This window comes from Mytilus trossulus, chromosome 14 (assembly GCF_036588685.1).
Source record: "Mytilus trossulus isolate FHL-02 chromosome 14, PNRI_Mtr1.1.1.hap1, whole genome shotgun sequence".
NCBI classification, from domain to species: Eukaryota; Metazoa; Mollusca; class Bivalvia; order Mytilida; family Mytilidae; genus Mytilus; species Mytilus trossulus.
In genome coordinates this window covers 27,065,803-27,086,099 of record NC_086386.1, presented here as the reverse complement: position 1 = coordinate 27,086,099, position 20,297 = coordinate 27,065,803, and the positions used below count along the sequence as shown (strand labels likewise).

Here is a 20,297-nt window from a genome sequence, read left to right as displayed (position 1 = left end):
CTATCCTTTTTGCTTTGGTCCAGGTATATCCAATTTCCTCCAGCTCTTTGTGCCTTGATCTTCTCCAGCTGTGAAATGGTCTTCCCGGTCTCTTATGTCCTTGGGGATTCCATTCTAATGCCCGTCTAGTGATGGTACCTACAGGTTTCCTCAAAGTATGCCCAATCCATTGCTAAGTTCTTCTCTTTAGCTGTTTAGTTGCTGGTTCCTGGTTGGTTCTTTCCCATAAGCATTTGTAACTAATGGTTTCTGGCCACCAAAATTTACAAATTTGGCGCAGGCATTTGTTGATAAAAACCTGGATTTGATGTTGTACCCCTGCTGTAAGTCTCCAGGTCTCTGCACCATAAAAAAGGACTGATTTAACATTTGTGTTAAAAATACGAATTTTGGTGTTTTTTTGTAAATGCTGTTGATTTCCAAACTGGCTTCAGCATAGCAAAAGCTTGTCCAGCTTTACTTATTCTTGTCCTGATGTCTGCATCTAACCCACCAGTTCTAGTCATGATGCTTCCTAAATAAGTAAACTGATCTACTTCTTCAATATCTTCTCCTTCAATTCACACTGTTCCTCCTATTCTGGTCTTTACTTTCATAATTTTTGTCTTCTTGATGTTGATTTAAGCCCTAGTTTTTTTCCTGTTTTATGGAGTTCGGTGGTTTTGTCTCTCATGTCTTTCAAACGGTGAGATAACAGAGCCAGATCATCTGAAAAATCTAGGTCTTCTAGCCTTAGTGCGAAGTTCCACTGTATACCTCTTGGTGTAGTGTCTAGTGCTTGCTTTGTTACCCAGTCTATAGCTATCAAGAATAGTGATGGGGAGAGTAGGCAGCCTTGGTTCACACCAGTATTTACATGGAAAGGATTGGTGAATGATGATTCATGTACCGGTATCACCTGTACTGTGAAATCCTCATACAATGCCTTGATCATGTTCACAATTTTTGGTGGTATCCCATAATGCCTTAGCAGTTGCCGCAGCACTTCTCTGTTGACACTATTGAATTCCCTTTCAAAATCGACAAAGTTGATGTAGAGGGATGATTGCCATTCTACCGATTGTTCAATGATGGTACGTAGTGTTGATATTTGGTCAGTGCAGCTTCTGTTTGATCTGAAACCTGCTTGTTCGTCTCTCAGTACCTGATCAATTGCATCTTTAATTTGGCTGAGTATAATTCTGCACAGTATCTTACTAGCTACTTATTTTCATAGTGCATTGGTTAATGTTAAGTTTTGGTGTTTTGGTCTGTTTTTCCAACTACTAGAAGCAACATTAATAGCTCATTTATGTTCGGTGTATGGAACTATTGTAAGGTGTCTGTCTGGCAGGTATTAGCTGACCTTGATCTCATTTTCATTGTTCATTGTTCAGCTTTTGTGTTTTGGTCGGCTCCTCAAGTATTATAAGCAATATGTCAATTAGTGTACGGAATGACTATAATAGGTACATTGATCAGTATTGGTTTTCTTTTTGTCAATTTTGTTTCAATTTTTGCCATCTTGAGGTATTTAATCTTTTAAACTGTATGAGTTTTGCACATTGTTGAGGTTCTTTGGTGGTTTGTTACTGTTCATATCTTTTACTAAATCAGTACACCTATAAAAGGATTGTAAGATACATACAAGTACTTATCAAAATAATTATTTCTGTGATTATCTCACTATCCTTTAAGCTAGAGATTTAGCTAATTTGGGATCAATTTCATCTACATGCATAAAATATCATGTACTATGTTACAACTCCAGATTCTACCTACTGACAAAGAAGGGTAACACTAGGCCAAAAAAAAGCTGACTTATTAGTTCATTCTAGGTGTTTGAGTGGTCTATAGCAATGCAATGGATAGAGTGCAGGTAGTGTTGTATCAATATCCCAATAGCATGAGTTCAAATCACGGGCAGGGACCACAGGTATAAATTGGATGGAGGAACTAACAAAGGTGTCACTTAATGAACCCTTCAATGATGGCTGTGGCATGAGAAAACAAACTGCCAAATTTTAGTATTGTTTATATATTCTTGTAAAAGAAATGATGTACAACATCCCTTAACCCTTGCATTTGTAAATGAATAAATTTTACAATCAATTAGCTTAGTCTTTTCAGGTGGTATTTCTTCTAATACTATAATTATTGTTTTTAACTGGGTTGTCTCCCTTGACCAAGAAACTTCCTTGTAAGATCTATATATGTACCTCAGAATAATTATTATACATATACTGTAAACCAACTTATTTTTCGCGGATACTTTATTTTGCGTTTTGCTCTTTCTAGCCCATTTCGCAGCAATTAAATTTTGCGATTCTCAAATTTACCTGAGGAAGTTAATTAAGAAATAATCCAAGTTTTACATATTCGCGACCATTTATATTTGGGTATTTTTTTTACCTGCGAAAGTCACAAAAATAAGTTGGTTTATAGTATATGAATTACCATTTGGTTATCCTACAGCCAGGGACAACTAGGATCGACTTACCAACCAACAACAAAAGGGAAATTTGGGGTCCATCATAAATAAAACAAAGAAATTTGTAGAATATTTTATTTTTATATATTCTTGGTAAAATACTGATGTACAACATCTTTTTCTACCCTTTGAAGGCAAATTATTCCAGACAATTAAAATGTTTTTTTTTCAATTCTCAATGTTCATTCATGTCCTGCATGAATAGCTCAGTCTTTTCAGGTTGTTTTTCTTCTAACACTATTTTATTGTTTTCATCTGGGTTGTGTCCCTTGGCCAAGGAACTTCCTGTTTAGATCACCCAATATAAAACTGAATTGTTTCATTCTTTCTTGTGGCATATCTGCATACATGTCTATTTCCTCCTCTAAAATTGAAAATATGTAGTTAATAATTAGTCACATGTTTATTAAATTAAAACCAAGATATGCCTTGCCTGTATGTGATTAAGATGATACATGTATTATATATTGCTAACATTGAAATTTAAATGTCACCTCTGTCATGTATGTAAACTATGCAAACATTAATGAATAAAGACTGAGGAGGCTGGACCTAATAATCCCCTGAAAATCAGATGTTTTAACATTAATATTGACTGTATCACAAACTTTTTTTCACAAAATAGTTTACACTGAAGCAAGTAAAAGCAGGTCCATCAAGTCTTCATGCATTGACTTAGTCACAAGCAAGACAAAAATCATTATACTTAGTAACGTTAGTTTTAATTGTATATCATTTTTTCTGAACGTCTGATTTTCCAATCTTTCTATATGTTTCTAACTGAAATGTTAGTCTGTTTTGCACATGATTTATAGACATTTAACAAATCATTATAAATCATAACATTTCATCTAGCTGCACATATTCAAACACAAAAACCATGCAATTGTTACATATAGAATAATCAACAAATACTCCAAGGAAAGTATATGTAATAGGGTGATATTTATTCAATTTAACCAGAGTTTGGAAAAAGTTATACTAAGTAGTTATACTTCTAGAGATACAATCATTTATATATTTGTGAAATAGGGTTCTAATTATAGAATTCAAAGTATACTTACTGATCCAACATGGTTGAATCAGACTTGCAACCTTGGGGAATTTTGAGGCGTCTTATCTACAAATATCCACAATAAACATGATAAAGTTTTCCTCTATCCACAAAAATAAATAAACCCACAGTAACAAAGTTTGACCTTAAATCAATCTTACCTTCTTCGACTTCATTTTCATTTTCAATTTTATCTTCTTCATAATCTGATTCTTCTTTTATCAATTTATTTGTATCTAATAATTGACTTCTGGGTTTATTTGGGGCACCTTTGGGTCTTCCACGTTTCTTTTTAGGGGGTTCATCAGAAGGGGGTTCTTCGGGTTTCACTGGTGTAGTTGTTGAAGGCTGTGACTGTAAATATAGCACATAAGATTAAGTCATATTTCTCTGATAGTCCATAAGTTGCTCACTGTTGAAGGCCAGACAGTGACCTTTAGATGTTAACCTCTGTGTCATTTGGTCTCTTATTTCTATACAAGTATTTGGTATAATTTTTAATGATGCTCATGTCAAATAATAAGATTTTTTTTTTGTTATTTGGCATTCAAAATGTGTAGTCATATTATAATCAGGACATTCAATTTTGTACTTGACTTGCAAATGTGCCAAACTCTACTTGTAATCACAATTTTACATATTCTTTGAGGAGTATGAAGGTGACCTACAAATGTAATTGCATGGCAGAATATTTTTAAATTATTTTTTAACATACATTTTCTATCAGTTACAAATTTCCTGTACATAATTCTGGTCAATCCACATTCCAGAACCTATGCAATCAATTGAACAGAAATAGTACTGAATAAAGCAGGAATTATATATACATTTTAAGTCTGTTACCTTTTTCCTAGGTCTTTTAACAGCATTTTCTAGTAAAAGAGGATTGAAATAATCTGGTCTCTCTCTTCTTGTTCTCTCTGTTCTTCTTATCTTCACAATACTACTATCTTCATCTGAAAACATATATTGTGCAATTATTGTTAAACAACTTCAGGAGGGTATCATTATTGTCAAGCAGTGTAACTGTTCTTGTTAAGACGTGTATACGCATCCTGGACACATGGAAATCAAGCTTCACTCAAGTAACCTTAGGAGAGTGTGGTGGGTTTATAGAAAAGAGAATAGAAAAGAGAATAAAAAATTGGATAAAAAATTAAAATCAGAGAAAAATGGACAAAAATAAAAGAAGATTGTGTCTGAGGAGATGAAGACTCCCATTCAAGCTTTGCACTGTTCTTAGTTAAAAGGGGAATAACTCTAGAATGTAAAAGGATTCACTGCCAGAATTCAAACTCTGTCTGTCTTGTTGTGACTGTTAGCATTATGTATGACTTTCATAAAATTTGCATGAGGCAAATATGAATTGAAGTGTAGAAACAAAATGGGACAGACAGAAATACAGAGGGATAGTCAAGGCCTTATGGTATATAATAAAGTTTAAGTATAGAAAATAATTGATTGAAAAAATATAGTGTTTCTGTATTCACCCTGCATTTTTGCCCTGGTATAGATTTAAGGTTATCTGTATTGGCTCCGAGGTTTAGAGTTAAAATTATTTATGTTTCTTCAAACATTTGTTTCACTTTGCCAAAAGTCACTTCTAAAAATTTCATTAAAATTTAGATTTCACATGTATTTGGCTTATCCAACATAACAAATTTAACAATTTCAGTTCCAAGTCAAAAATATTCAGTTGTGTTGTTTTTTGTTTGTTTGAGTATCCAAATAGCGGAATCCTTGAGTTGATTTACATATGTATATACTATACCTTCAGTTTTCACACTTGGTAATGAGTTTGCCCTGCTTTTAGTGATAAATTTATGACCACAGCCACAGGTTTTACATGCAACAGGAATCTGCAATACACAAACATTCAAATACATATAACTATATATATTATTTCATTGAAACATCAAGATCCAAACAATATTATTTTTTTTATTTGGAACAAGCATATCCTTAGTTGAACATCTCACAATTAAGAACTTCCCAGTTGCACTTGTTTTTTTCCAAAAACTGGTTAATTGTAATATAAAATCCATATCAATTATACATATACCTTGTTGGTGCTACAATTTGAGGTCTATAATTCCCTGAAAGTACTACATCTTACTAAAAGTAAATGCTTTTAATAGTACATGTACTAATTCATTTGGACTAAACTGCTTAACCAGTGAAGTACATGTATATTGTTAACATCAGAAGTGCAGAATGCTTTTGAATAAAATGTAACAAGAAAAAAATAACTGTTTTGACTTAATTTTCAAATCAAATGGCAAATGCATTAAGACTAAGAAATATAGGTTGTAACTTCTTCATGTACACATGGTACAGTTGATGAGACCATTGATTGTCCATAGATTTACTGTTCTGTAAAAGTCCTCCTGCTTCTTTTATTAAAGTCTTAAACTTTTTTTATTTTTGTTTTCTAATATAATAAGGTTATCATACATTGTCCTATAAAGTATCTACTATTCAACCTTTAACAACGTTCAGGGTATTTTTAAGGACATGACAGTAGTAGATTTTAAAGGTTACTAAAAATAGTGATCATAATATAACAGAAGTTACGGAACAGCATATGAACAAACTGTTGACACAGAAAAATGTCCATTTTTGAACATTTCAACTTTGAAAATTATTCAAAGTCAATGCAATGGACCATGCTAACAGAAGACTTTTCAAAATTCATGCATTTTTCGCCTTCATTTCTCATGTAAGAATGCCAGGGCCGTAACTACATTGAGGCAAATGAGGCAAATGCCTCATGTTTGAAATTTCAAAAAAAAATAAAAAAAGTTAAAAAAAAAATATTTTTGGTTCATTTATTGTCCAATACTGTATTACTATAGTCTGCGTGTTGACTTTCATTTGTAAACGTCAGATTTTGCGATGTTGCATGTCCATTGATGTCCAGATATTATGCGAGAAAATATGTTAAGACTATACGATGCTACTGATGACTGGACACATAATAAAAATGGTCGTTCCTTCATGGGGAATTGAATTTGATTTCAAAGAATAAAAAACTGGTTTTTTTTGCAGATAAGACTAGATAGCTGACATGGTTTAAATTAAAGTAAGGTCACCCAATTCCTGGTATCAAATAATTTGAAAAAAAACAATGTATATTGCTATATGACCTTTTACATTGAAACCCTGTTAAACTTGCATTAAGTCGTGTTCAGACCCTTAAACAGAAAATAAAGAAATATGGAGTAAACGTGCACGGGCCTTATCCCACAGATTATCAATGCATAGAAAAATACAATTGCTCAATAGTCAAAGTTTTTATTCATGTTCTTTATCTTGAAAGATGCTTGAGGGTCTTCAACAATAAGAATCATTAATACCGTAAAACACGGTCAAGATGGTCCCTAGTGTCGATTTAAGCAGTATATTTTAAAAAGTATTTAGTACTTAAATGCATGATTTTTTATTAGTTATTAGTGGCTTTGGACTAGCTGTCAGATAACTGCGAGTACTCTCAGATCTGTTCATTGTGTCTTTTTGTGTCGGGATGTATAAGTACCCGGCCACGCCTACTTGTATGTTTGTCCATCTGATGAGTTTGAGCCTTTTTCAAATGATTTTATAGTTCGTTGTTTATTGTACTGTTATACCACTGTCCCAGGTTAGGGGAGGGTTGGGATCCAGCTAATATGTTTAACCCCGCCACATTATTTATGTATGTGCCTGTCCCAATTCAGGAGCCTGTAATTCAGTGGTTGTCGTTTGTTTATGTGTTACATATTTGTTTTTTTCTTTCATTTTTTTACATAAATAAGGCCGTTAGTTTTCTCGTTTGAATGTTTTACATTGCCTTATCGGGGCCTTTTGTAGCTGACTATGCGGTATGGGCTTTGTTCATTGTTGAAGGCCGTACGGTGAACTATAGTTGTTAATGTCTGTGTCATTTTGGTCTTTTGTGGGTAGTTGTCCTATTGGCAATCATACCACATCTTCTTTTTTATATTAAAGTATAATACTGCACTGTCACTATATTTTTAATCTAGTCATTTAAAATCCCCAAAGTCTAAGCACAATACAAGACCAGAACAGACAGACAGATCTGGTATTGATGATTATGAGAATTACGATATTTGCTTCATCCTACATATCGGCCTTTTAATGGTGTCCCTAAAACCTAAAAGACTTGAAGTCTTAAATTACAATGAATCTTTGTTTTTGCTTTGAGACCAGAATATTGTCGGAAAAAAATAGCTAAAAATTCATTATGTTTCAGTGTAAGGAAGAGTCCAAGAAACGCTCAGAATGCACGATTTTGTGTTATTTCGCTCAGAGCTTCTGGGGGCCTTAAGCGGCCCCCAGACCCCTCGCCCAAAATTTTTTTTGCCTCACAATTACAAGAGGCTAGTTACGGCCCTGAATGCTTATGTTATAGCTTCACAAAAAGATTGTTCAATGACATCATTTACAGGATTTTATTCTCAGATGAACTGGTGTAACTTGTTCATGAAAAAAACTTGATATCCAACAGTCTTTACATGTAACTGCATATAATTATCAAATGTTCCAGACTAACCATTAGTGATTTATCTTTAACTTACCTAATCACAAACTTAAACATGAAAACTATACACAACGTAGATATACAAAAGTTTCAAAGCCAATGACTGAAAATGCTGAAGAAGCAGGGTCAAATTATGGTAACTAATTGAGATAGAGATTAGGAAGCAATTAGCAACCAAGCAGAAAGCACCCTACTCCAATCACAGTAGAAATACTAATGTCATTAGAGGACTTAGAAATAAATGGCAAATGAGCTTCAATGCGAAAAATTTCATTGTTATCCAAATACAATCCAACAATAACCTTATCTGGGACAGACATATCGACAACAAAGTGAGTAGAGGCAACAAAACACTAGGCTTCATAAGAAGGTACTTAAAGACTGCACTTAAAAGGTTTAAGAAGCAGCATATTCACAACAGTAAGATCTTCAGTTGAATATGCATGCACGGTATGCAATCCAACAAAACAGAGTAAAATAAAGGCAATTGAACAAGTACAAAAAAGAGCGGCCATACATGTACATAGTCCAGTCAATCTAGCATAAATTTGACCCTAACCAGAAAGTAATTGCAACAGAAGATTTTTAAGTTTCAATCTTAAGCATTATACCCCAAATATACACAGAAAAAAGTCCCATAAAATCTAAATTGAGAAAGACTAAAAAAAATCACCATTTAAAATTCCTATGGAGATTTGCATTGAAAAGGGTAATAACTCTTGCAAAAAAGGCAGAAATATCAATAAAAATCGATACAAAATTATAACTTTACCGCTTCTATTCATCAGAATATTTTGATTCTTACTTTTTTAGCGGTCTTTAGAGTATAACAAACAACTCTAAAGGTGTTTTCATATCTTTTATCAAGCTTTAATCTAAAATGTAATTCATTAGTTGGTCATTTATTGAATTTTTCAACATGTCAAGGTAAAGAATCTCAAATTTAATAAAAATAATTAAGCATGTATTCTTCTTTTTGTGGTGTAAATTTTCTTTAGATATGTAAGTTGCTGAAAAAATATAATATACAGATATAAACAATTTCAAATTTTCACATAAATTTTCCAAATTGGTCACAAACCTTCAAATTTGCAATTTCTTTAATGAAAAACGCTGGAAAAAATAAAACTACCCAAAATATTTCAATTTAGTATATTTCATGAGCAGAAGATTATATAGTTTAGTCAAATACAAACTTATAACCCCATCAAAGTATCAAACTTTACATGAATTTAAAAAAAAAAAAAAAACTGACCAAAAAAGACTCATTTTCGCAAGAGTTATCTCCCTTTCGTATGTGAATTTCCTGAAGGCATGCTCTGGTAAAGCCTAGACAGTAAAGTCCTGTACATATAGAATAAAGGACTTTTTTGTTTTTGATACTGACTTTATCACAGTAAAATATCAGGTGAGCCCGAAGGGCGAGTCTGATATTATCTGTGATAAAGTCAGTATCAAAAACAAAAAGTTCTTTATTCTGTTTATCGGTAATTTAAAAAAAAATAAAAATCACTACAATAATAGAGAAAATAACAAACGAACTTCTTTTTCGCATCGAATCACGACGAATCACACTTGACGTCACAGGTTGTATTACGTCATTTGAAATTTTGTCACAGTGCAGTAAACATGGCGTTCTCTTGCACAAAGTATTGAAAAGGAATTATTGCATGTGTTTCATTAATATTCTGCTTTGGACATGCCACTCACAATGGCAAATATAATGGTAGCATACCGGTAAGTCAAGTTTCTTCATTTTTCACAAAGCATCAGCATAGTGATAGTCAGAAATAAGAATGATACGATATGAATCAGCAGATTTTTCATCGATCATCATTTTGAGTTCAACGACAAGTTTTAATTATATTTTACTTAGTGTAGTGGATAAAATTACATAATTTTGTCATTATTCGCCCAGTGTTCATCATGAAAACGATCACATTGATATCCCAAAAATTTAAGAACGCACTGTAAGGAAACATTTATACAGGAGCCCCCCCTAATTTCCCAAGTCAATGTAAGCTGACTGTAAATTATCTGAACAAGCTCATTTCCTGTCAACTTCATAATTATTTCAAACATTTTAATAGACGTCACTAAACTTTTAGCTTATAATTCTTGCTTTTTCAAACTCATGTTTATTTACTTATCAGAAATATGAAACTTATGAGTTTAAAGGCCCTGTGGTTACCTTTCATTTCTGACGTGAATTTAGGGGAAGGCCACCTGGGTCACATTCACCCCTTATAAAGGCTACAATTCTGGTCAAAGCAGACTTTTATAGTTTGGTGCCCCCGGTTATACTCCCCTTTTTAAAATTTATCCTATAGATCCGCATTCATGAAGATAACGGTTCTCTTTTTTGTTCTTTGTTCTATGAATATCTGTTATATTGACAATGATACAACATTATTTAAATTGAGTATGATGGTCCCACAAAAATGTCGAAAATGCGTAAATTTCATTTTTTTCCTAGCTTCTCTGATGCGATAGCGGTACCTTTTTGGTCACTATTTATGTGTTGCGTTTAAATATAAATTGTAACACTTTATAGTGACTGAACAGGTAAAACAAATACTTCTCAAGAAAAAGAAAAATACCTGGAACAGCATCAGGCTATGTATTGGTATTGTATGGATAAAAACTCGGATTGGAATCAAGGACGGTATGTTAGTTGTACTTCATATATCAATTATTCTTTTTTTTAAAGTCTTTTTTTCATGCATTTTCTGTTCACATTTTCACAACAATCATTTCAAACGATGATAAGTGTTTTATTCCCCAAAAATATCTTGCGTTTCTGCAAGAAAAAAAATATGTGCAATTTTGTGAATGAAAGGGGAAAGTAGATCCTTACGCGTTGCATTCACGCATGTCATTTGCGTACTAACCTAATAATTTTTATATCACGGCCAGTCCACTGATACTGACATTATCAGCGAGTACACATCATAGGAAAAATGTACAAATTACCGATAAATAGTTTTATCTGTATATATAGAGATGAAATATTGAGAATGGCAATGCATGACCAGTTTTAGTTTAACATTCAGACTTATTGTTCGTTGTTGGCTGAACATTGCAGTGTTTGAAAAAATGCATATTTTTAAACATTGGAATGCATTTTGTGTATCTCACCTGTTTTTCACAATTTGGACATGTTTTAACAATAGCTTGTCTGTCTAAACTTTTCCTTCTAAAATTTCCTCGAACCATTGTTTTGACCGGAAGATTCGGATGATCGATAAAAATATTCTGTATCGGAACGGATGGGTTATATATTCCGGAATTTTTAATCATGGGATTTATTTTTCAATGCAAAAAAAATATTTGCACTTCTTCTCTTATTTTTTCGCGGAATTCCTTAAACAAACAAAACGAACATCACTATATTTGTTTAATTAGCCGATAGGTGGACAAATAACTTGTGTATCGTTCTTGATTTTCAGTTTTAGTTCTCTAATTGTGATTTTAAACAAAATGTACTTATAAAAGTCCCCGAAATATCCTACAACGGCCACAAGTTTTTCCGGCTTCAAGAAAAAGCTGTGATTAATCTCTGGCCTATTCTAAATTTATAACATGAGGCATAAGCGAAAAGAAAGAAAGCATTACAAGTTTACCTATGAAATCATTCTAATCAAAATACAGATCATTTGCGTATTTCCAATGTTTGCCTTGTAAGCAAAGCTTAGAGGCATGATCTGTATTTGAGTTTGCAATAGAATGAAACATTTCAAATGCTTCCGTAAATCATACTTTACCTAAGGCTTTGCCCCAGATACTGACAAGCCATAGAGGGGCGAAAGATACCAGAGGAACAGTCAAACTCACAAATGGCGAAATAAACTGACAACGCCATGGCTGAAAATGAAAAAAGACAAACATCTATAGGACTAAATGGAATGCATGACAATCTACTGGATCATACCCACCGCTTTCTATCTACCCCTTTCTTCCGTCATTTCCCCTGCGGTAAATCAGAAGAAAAAAATATCAGAATGAAATGAAAGAGGACCTGATTTTCTTTTCAAACTCATTTTTCAAATTTTTGTAGGTCATAAACCCAAAATTACAAACATACTTAATGTGCATTTGACTAATAGCGAACCAATAAGTATGGTCAGAGTTAAATTTGGAATGCTTTCTGCAAAAATAAGAGACATGACAATGAAAATTGATAATACTTTGAAGAAAAAAATTGACAAAGAGCTAGGTATAAATAGAGAGTGCAATCCAAATTAGTTGGGATAGGATAGGAAATGAATCCACGACTAAGTGACAAAGGAGTCAAGTCAGGTGGGCCTACATTTTATCATGGCAACTATGAAGTTAACAACTATGATTCCATTCTTGTCTTACCAGGTCATTGAAAAAGCAGAGGAAACAAAAAAATGTGTCCATAGTACACGGATGCCCCTCTCTCATTGTTATAGTCTATATTCAGTGGACTGTGTAATTGGGGTCAAAATTCTAATTTGATCTAATTTGGCATCAAATTAGAAAGCTCATACAATAGGGAACATGTGTACTTAGTATCAAGTTGATTGGACTTCAACTTTACCAAAAACTACCTCGACCGAAAACTTTCACCTGAAGCGGGACGTACAGACGGATGAACGATCGAAGAACGGACGCACAGACGACCAGAAAACAAAATGCCCATTTACAGTCATAGGTGGGGCATAAAAACATATAGTTTGAAGCCCCTACTGTATTCAAGTCCCTATCTAACGAAAATGGAAAGTTGGTATGATAGAAAATGTATACCGCGAGATCATGAAATACATTTATATTCTATTATTATTTCAAACTTTTGATATATGAAATTAAAAGTTGAAAAAAAATAATGTTTAACAGGTAACAAATCAAAGTATAATTAGTTGCAGTATTCATCCTTAAAAAAGATGAAAGGAAAAGTTTGTCATTCAGAAATAAATTTAGAATATAAAGAGAGAGTTATATGAAATAAATTTGAACCCTGTCTGTCTTACATTGTAGTTGGCGTCAGCCGGTAGACAGTAAGCACCGTATACTTAACCTAAATTCCTCCACTGGTGTTGTTCTCAGAAAAAAATACAATTGAAGAATATCAATTCATTTTCCATTAATTTTATTATTTGTAAGATTATGATAAATTCAATTATTAATTTATTATATTTATTTGAAATGTTTCATTCTATTGCAAACTCAAATACAGATCATGCCTCTAAGCTTTGCTTACAAGGCAAACATTGGAAATACGCAAATGATCTGTATTTGATTAGAATGATTTCATAGGTAAACTTGTAATGCTTTCTTTCTTTTCGCTTATGCCTCATATTATAAATTTAGGGGAATAGGCCAGAGATTTATCACAGCTTTTTCTTGAAGCCGGAAAAACCGTGGCCGTTGTAGGATAATTCGGGGACTTTTATTAATATTTTTTTTGTTTAAAATCACAACTAGAGAACTAAAACTGAAAATCAAGAACGATACACAAGTTATTTGTCCGCCTATCGGCTAATTAAACAGATATAGTGATGTCCGTTCTGTTTGTTTAAGGAATTCCGCGAAAAAATAAAATAAGAATAAGAGAAGAAATGCAAGTAAATTTCCTCTGTGCAAGATTTGTGAAAGTTCTATTGAGTTTACATGAATTATTGCTTTTAAGGGAGCCACTCACTCTGCAGTTCACGACCCAAAAATCAATGAGACAAACACTTAATTTAGATATTAAGCTCTCACTGATAGTACGGGGCGCCGAATGGGACTCTTGTGGTTTTGTACAAAATTCAATTCTGTCATAACAAAATCATTTTTGTCTTACAAAACTATGTGCTACAGACTTGTTTTGTGAGAACTTCAATTTTGTGATGACAAAATTCATTTGTGTGGACAAAATTCATTTTTGTCATGACAAAATTCATTTTTGTAGACAAAATTCATTTTTGTAGACAAAATTCATTTTTGTAGACAAAATTCATATTTGTCATGACAAAAGTCAATTTTGTCTAACAGGTATGCAAATATATGCAAATATAAACATATTTGCATACAAAATTGACTTTTGTTACCTGATATGGAAATTAAATCACAAAAGTCAATTGTGTGAGGTAAGATTCAATTTTGTGAGACAAAATTGACTTTTGTGAAACAAAATTAACTTTTGTGAAACAAAATTAATTTTTGTGAGACAAAATTGACTTTTGTTAGACATAATTGACTTTTGTGAGACAAAATTGACTTTTGTGAGACAAAATTGACTTTTGTGAGACAAAATTCAATTTTGTGAGACAAAATTCAATTTTGTCATTTTTGTTGAGACAAAAATTAATTTTGTCAATTTTGTTGAGACAAAACTTAATTTTGTTAATTTTGTTGAGACAAAAGTCAATTTTGTCATTTTTGTTGAGACAAAAATCAATTTTGTTGTGACAAAAGTAAATTTTGTTAATTTTGTTGAGACAAAAGTCAATTTTGTGACGACAAAATTCATTTTTGTGACGACAAAATTGACTTTCGTGAGACAAAATTGACTTTCGTGAGACAAAAATCAATTTTGTTGAGACAAAATTCAATTTTGTCAATTTTGTTGAGACAAAATTCAATTTTGTCAATTTTGTTGAGACAAAATTCAATTTTGTCAATTTTGTTGAGACAAAATTCAATTTTGTCAATTTGTTGAGACAAAACTCAATTTTGTTGAGACAAAATTCAATTTTGTTGAGACAAAAGTCAATTTTGTCTCACATTGCTCAATTTTGTCTCACAAAAGTCAATTTTGTCAATTTTGTTGATCACATTGGTCAATTTTGTCTCACAAAAGTCAATTTTGTCAATTTTGTTGAGACAAAATTCAATTTTGTCAATTTTGTTGAGACAAAAGTCATTTTTGTCTCACATTGGTTAATTTTGTCTCACAAAAGTCAATTTTGTCAATTTTGTTGATCACATTGATCAATTTTGTAAAATTTGTCTCACAAAAGTCAATTTTGTGTAACAAAAGTCGATTTTGTATGCAAATTAGTTCACAGAACTTTAACATTAAATTACAAACTGCATGGCTATAAGTAACAATACTATATAGTCATATAGTCAGGACATGATTATGCAGTTTACAACCATCAACATTGAAACACACTCGAAAGGAGGTTAAAAGGTATTACTAAGCTCAAATGCATCATTTTGTTCAAAAATAAATAAATCCATTTTTGTCGCAATTTCATTAAAATTTATTTTATTTCATTTGTTCATAATAATCAAAAGTTAGAATAATGAATTAAAAGTTGTTATACAATTTAACACAAGGAATTTGTTCTCTTTGGGACTAACAGGGTACCAGCATTTTGCCGCTAAGTGATAAATGGTTGATAGAAGATTCAAGATTCAATATTTTATTATAGTCTCACCACATACAAACATAAAATGAGATTCACATACATAGATTTAAAACATTAAAACATTTGCATTGCATGTACCAATCTTAAAAAGATTTATGAGAGACTTTTAAGATATACTATATACATATAAACATATTTTTACACATTTAGAATTAAAAATTCTGACACAATATACATTTTTACTAAATGATATTAAAACATTTGTTTCTTTAAAAACTAGTGAAATAGAATACTATTTCTTCTTAATAAAATGCTGTTGCAGGTTTTGGCAACTATAGCAGCAACATTGTCATTACTAAATAAAAATATAAATTTTTCATTATCTGATAACAGGTTAAAATGTTCATTAAAATGTAAAGCTTCATGTATCATGATTTGTCTTAGATCCACATATAATGGGCATTTTAAAATTACATGCATTTCATCTTCAACAATAGAGCTACAGTTAAAACATGTCCTCTCGTGGACTTCTTTCTTTTCATATCTTCCAGTTTCTAGTTTAAGTGGAGCTACCCCACTTCTAAATTTAGCAAATGAACTTCTGTTCTTTAAAGATATAATATTTTGCAAATAATTTTCAGTACAATAGTTATTTTTAAACAATTTGTAAGTTCTTAATTTACTTCCCTCTGCATATGCAGCAACTCTTGTACACCAGTTTGATTTAAAATTATCAAATACATCCTCCTCAATTTGTTTAATACAATTTTTGTTTAATACATTTGATTCAAAATTACAATATTGCTCATAATTATACAATTTTAACATTTCTATAACTCTAAAACTCCAGTTTTTAATTCTGGTATTACACTTTCGTATAGACCACTTAAAAATTTTAAAATTTATCCTGTGTGGGTCCATTATGGAACACCTAGCCCAATGTCTCAAGACACTTGACCATTGTTTAACGCATGGAGGTTTCCAGCCCATATCACCAGCTATGGCATCATTTGGTGTGTATTTGCCAATACCCATGAAAAATCTCATGGCCCTGTTTTGGACTGCATTTATGCAGGAAAAGTCTCTTGTTCCCCAAATACCTGCGCCATAACTAATAACTGACCATACCATTGTATCATACAGTTTAGAAAAAAATTTGTGCTGGAAACCACCATGCATTTTACTCTTTACAATTAATAATCCTAATGCTCTACTGGCTGACTTCGCTACTGCCTTAGCCATTAACTGATAATCTAAATATTCAGTAAGTAATAAGCCTAAATATTGATAACATTTTACACATTCTATACTATTACCACCAATAGAAAAAATACATTTAGTTTGTAGAACAGCTGGATTTCTAAAATGCATGATCTTAGATTTATTTATATTAACTGTCAGCTCATTATTGAGACACCATGTATTAAGCACATTCAACATTTTTTGTAGATCTTCTTCATTCTCTGCCATTAAAATAACATCATCAGCATATAACAATATAGCTAATTTTTCATCATCTATGTTAATACCAATATTCAAAGCATTAATGTCATCAACCAAATTATTTATATATATATTAAACATTATAGATGATAAAACACAACCTTGTTTCAATCCAGAATCAACATTTAACCAGTCAGTCATATTACCATTAATACGTACACTACATTCTACATTAGAGTATAAAGCTTTTTTAGAATCTGAGCGTATACATATCAGAGGCTAATTTATGGGCAACCCACGGTGCCGCTCCTTTTATGGAACTACATATTTGATTAATTATAATCTTTTTGAAAACATGTCTCACTAATAAAGTTGTGGTGTTGGTGCCACCACCTGTCAAAATTATTTGAAGAGACATTGCTGAGTTCGATGCATATCAGTGAATTGGAAAAATCAGAGGCAAAACTACACAACCTTTAATGTTGATAGCCTTTAACTATTACTTATATAATTAACAGTTTCATAGCTTCATGTTTTAAACACTGATGTGTTCCTATGTTTTGCTTTTAAAATGTGACTTTAAACTGCAATTTTGACAGCAGGCAATTTTGACAGCAGATCTTTGTATTTGTTAAATATCTTACAAACAGAAAAAATAATAATATATATCAAATTACAACCTATGTTTTGTTGGAAGTAAATAAAATATACAAGTTTTGGGTACGTCAGGAGAAATAGGTCGTATATCACAATCTGGCAGTTCTATAAACATTTATCACTAAGCGGGTGATACATCGTAGACCCGACAATCCCACTCCGGAAGTGGTAAATTAAACGAATAGCCTTGACCAGGAATGGTAAGAGTCAAAAAGTTGGAACGTCCAACATTTTGAGAAAAAAAACTATAATTATTTAAGCAAAACGAACATTCACAGTGATCTGAATTTATGGCAATTTGCATATGTTTTCATCGAAAGTGATTTTAAAAAATATTCATATTTAACCCATTTCCACATTCCTAAACATTTTGATAAATACATCATCACTAGAAATTAATAATTAATGTTCTTTATTGTCTATTCTAATATTCATGATCTATAATGTACAAACAGTCAATGAATATATCATGCAGAACTACATTAGGCAAACTACAAAGGGTTTAACAAAAACACTAATTAAAGTATAATATCAATATCTAATAACTTTCTTTTCACAATTTCGTTTGTGTATTGTTTGCATAAGTCACGAGTAATTTAAAAATAGTTTTTAAGATCAATGTGCAAGACCACGCATGATTAAAAGGAAAGGAATGACTTTCCACCAAGACACCTGTAAAGACCTTAAGCAGTCTTAAGAAAATATTAATTACTTATCCCCGCCCAAAAGTTGAGACATTCAACTACGTTACTCACGTCTTATTTATGTACTTAAAGTATTATTACTATTATAAAAACGAAAATTTCACCCACGATTAACATAACCGTAAGGTACTACTGATCTTCATTAATATCCAAAATCGATCAAATAATTCCTTTTCCAAATCCATTCACTTTTTTTACCGATTGTAAACACGAACATATCCTATTACCATAAAACCACAATAGAACTACCTGTGAAAAGTTGAAAATAAATATACGATATATATACGATATTATTAAAACGAAGGACAGTGGTGAAGTGTATTCATACAGGGTTATCGAATAGTAAAATAGTATATATATATATATATGTTGACTAAAGATTAGAAAAGTGGTTCTGAAGAGGACATATCCGTCAAGTCGTTACAGTCACAACGATGCCGAACTTCCAGTACACAGTATATGTAAAGACTGGGGATAAAAAATTCGCTGGCACCGATGCTAATGTATATATCATTCTCTATGACAGTGGAGGGAATAAAACACAAGAGTTCCATCTGGATAAATTCTTTCGTGATGATTTTGAAAGAGGACAGTTAGATGATTTTTCTCTGGAAGATAAAGTGGACTTAAAAAATATTTCCGAGTTAGAATTGTGGCGAGACAATTATGGGTTCGGTGACGAATGGTATGTGGATTATATTCAAGTTCATAAAAATGAAGAAATCTACTCGTTTCCAATGTTCAAATGGATAAAAGCTCATCATCATTATTTGATACCCCATTTAGATACTTCATTACCACAATTTCATGCACATCAAGAACAGAGAGAATTAGAACTTCTAGAGAAACAAACTTACTATCAACTATGTCAGAAAGTGGATGGATGTTCAATGCAGGTAAGGAAACGTTTATTTCTCTCAACAATTAATTGTTTTTATTATGTTTTCTTTCTTTTTAACTACCGTAAGTTAGTATGTTAACTGGGACATATAAAAAAACATACCTATAATTAATATTAGTTTTACACTTTCAGTTGTTTGATTTATCGCCACGTAAAAATATGTGCCCATGAATGATAAATAAAAAGATGTTTATTTCTTTATGTTTTCTTTCTTTCCAACTGCCTTACTTATTTTATCTATTTTAGTCAAGTTAACTGGGACATCAAAATACATACCTATAATTAATTTCATGTTTGATTTGTCGCCTCGTTAAATCATATGTGCCTATAGAATATTAAATACATGTCATATGCACTCCAAATTACAATCATATTGTATTACAAAAATGTAGGTATTACCTGTAACATGACTTCCTAAAAAGAATTCAAATTCAAATGTTTTGAATGAAAGATATACATCTGAATGACTGATATAATATGCGTAACACTCAAATGGAACTCAGTATATTACTAAAGTCTATACAAAATGACTTTTTTTCGGTTAGATTTAAAATCCCTGAACTTGTCAACGAAAATATCCCAATACCTCTTTGTATTTATAGATAAACCACACATATTAGGGTACGTTAAACGATAGTCAGTGGGAACAATAAGTAAACAACGGTTGGATTATAAACTCTTGGTCCTTTATTGGTATTAAATTACCAGTAAGCAAATTATCGTAGATACAGTCAAAGATTTATGATATAAACCCAGGTCAATTAAAGGGTTAACGTGTTGTAAGACAAGGCAATGAATACAAAGATCTTCTAGCCAAACATGTAAATCAATATGTATATATGTATACATATATATAGCCTTAGAAATTGGAAATAATAATGCACTCCACAACCAATGTGCTTTCAAGTTGAAATAAATTAATATCGGGTATCTCTATTCATACTATATAGTATCCAAGGACTCATTGTGAACATGAAGCATATCTTGCAATGTTTTGCTGTTCAAGGCTGTCTTCTGTTAGTTAACTTATAATAATTTTCCTTCAGTTAACATATTTTATGCGTTCCGCTATCAATGACCGCCTTAAAACACAATTTATAATTTGCGTATCTTCTTCAAGCCTGAAGTAATATATTAAACAGTAAAAATAAACAATGTACACAAATGAAGTAAAACGCTACAATTATCAAAGTATATTAATCAATTTAT

General features: G+C 31.7%; 4 protein-coding genes across 4 annotated transcripts in view; 1 reads left to right on the top strand and 3 right to left on the bottom strand.

Moving 5' to 3' along the window:
- Nucleotides 1-592: 592 nt before the first annotated feature.
- On the bottom strand, nucleotides 593-934 carry LOC134697627 (uncharacterized). The gene has a single exon (XM_063559909.1). It carries the CDS (start codon nucleotides 932-934, stop codon nucleotides 593-595), a length of 342 nt encoding a protein of 113 aa, XP_063415979.1.
- Nucleotides 935-2,536: 1,602 nt separating this feature from the next.
- Nucleotides 2,537-11,305, bottom strand: LOC134696547 (UPF0547 protein C16orf87 homolog). Its single transcript, XM_063558395.1, has 5 exons — nucleotides 11,200-11,305; nucleotides 5,296-5,383; nucleotides 4,368-4,480; nucleotides 3,686-3,878; nucleotides 2,537-2,834 (listed from the first exon to the last, which is right to left on the bottom strand). The coding sequence occupies exons 1-5, from the start codon at nucleotides 11,275-11,277 to the stop codon at nucleotides 2,722-2,724; spliced, it is 585 nt and encodes a 194-aa protein (XP_063414465.1). The 5' UTR covers nucleotides 11,278-11,305; the 3' UTR covers nucleotides 2,537-2,721.
- An 885-nt stretch (nucleotides 11,306-12,190) lies between these two features.
- On the bottom strand, nucleotides 12,191-17,027 carry LOC134697626 (uncharacterized). The gene is made up of 3 exons (XM_063559908.1): nucleotides 16,353-17,027; nucleotides 15,858-15,989; nucleotides 12,191-12,208 (listed from the first exon to the last, which is right to left on the bottom strand). The coding sequence occupies exons 1-3, from the start codon at nucleotides 17,025-17,027 to the stop codon at nucleotides 12,191-12,193; spliced, it is 825 nt and encodes a 274-aa protein (XP_063415978.1).
- A 1,418-nt stretch (nucleotides 17,028-18,445) lies between these two features.
- Nucleotides 18,446-20,297, top strand: part of LOC134697198 (polyunsaturated fatty acid 5-lipoxygenase-like) — a 48,985-nt gene continuing 47,133 nt past the window's right edge. The window contains exon 1 of the mRNA XM_063559292.1: nucleotides 18,446-19,083. Coding sequence (XP_063415362.1) covers nucleotides 18,622-19,083 — 462 coding nt within the window. The 5' untranslated portion in view covers nucleotides 18,446-18,621. The remainder of the gene's footprint in view (nucleotides 19,084-20,297) is intronic.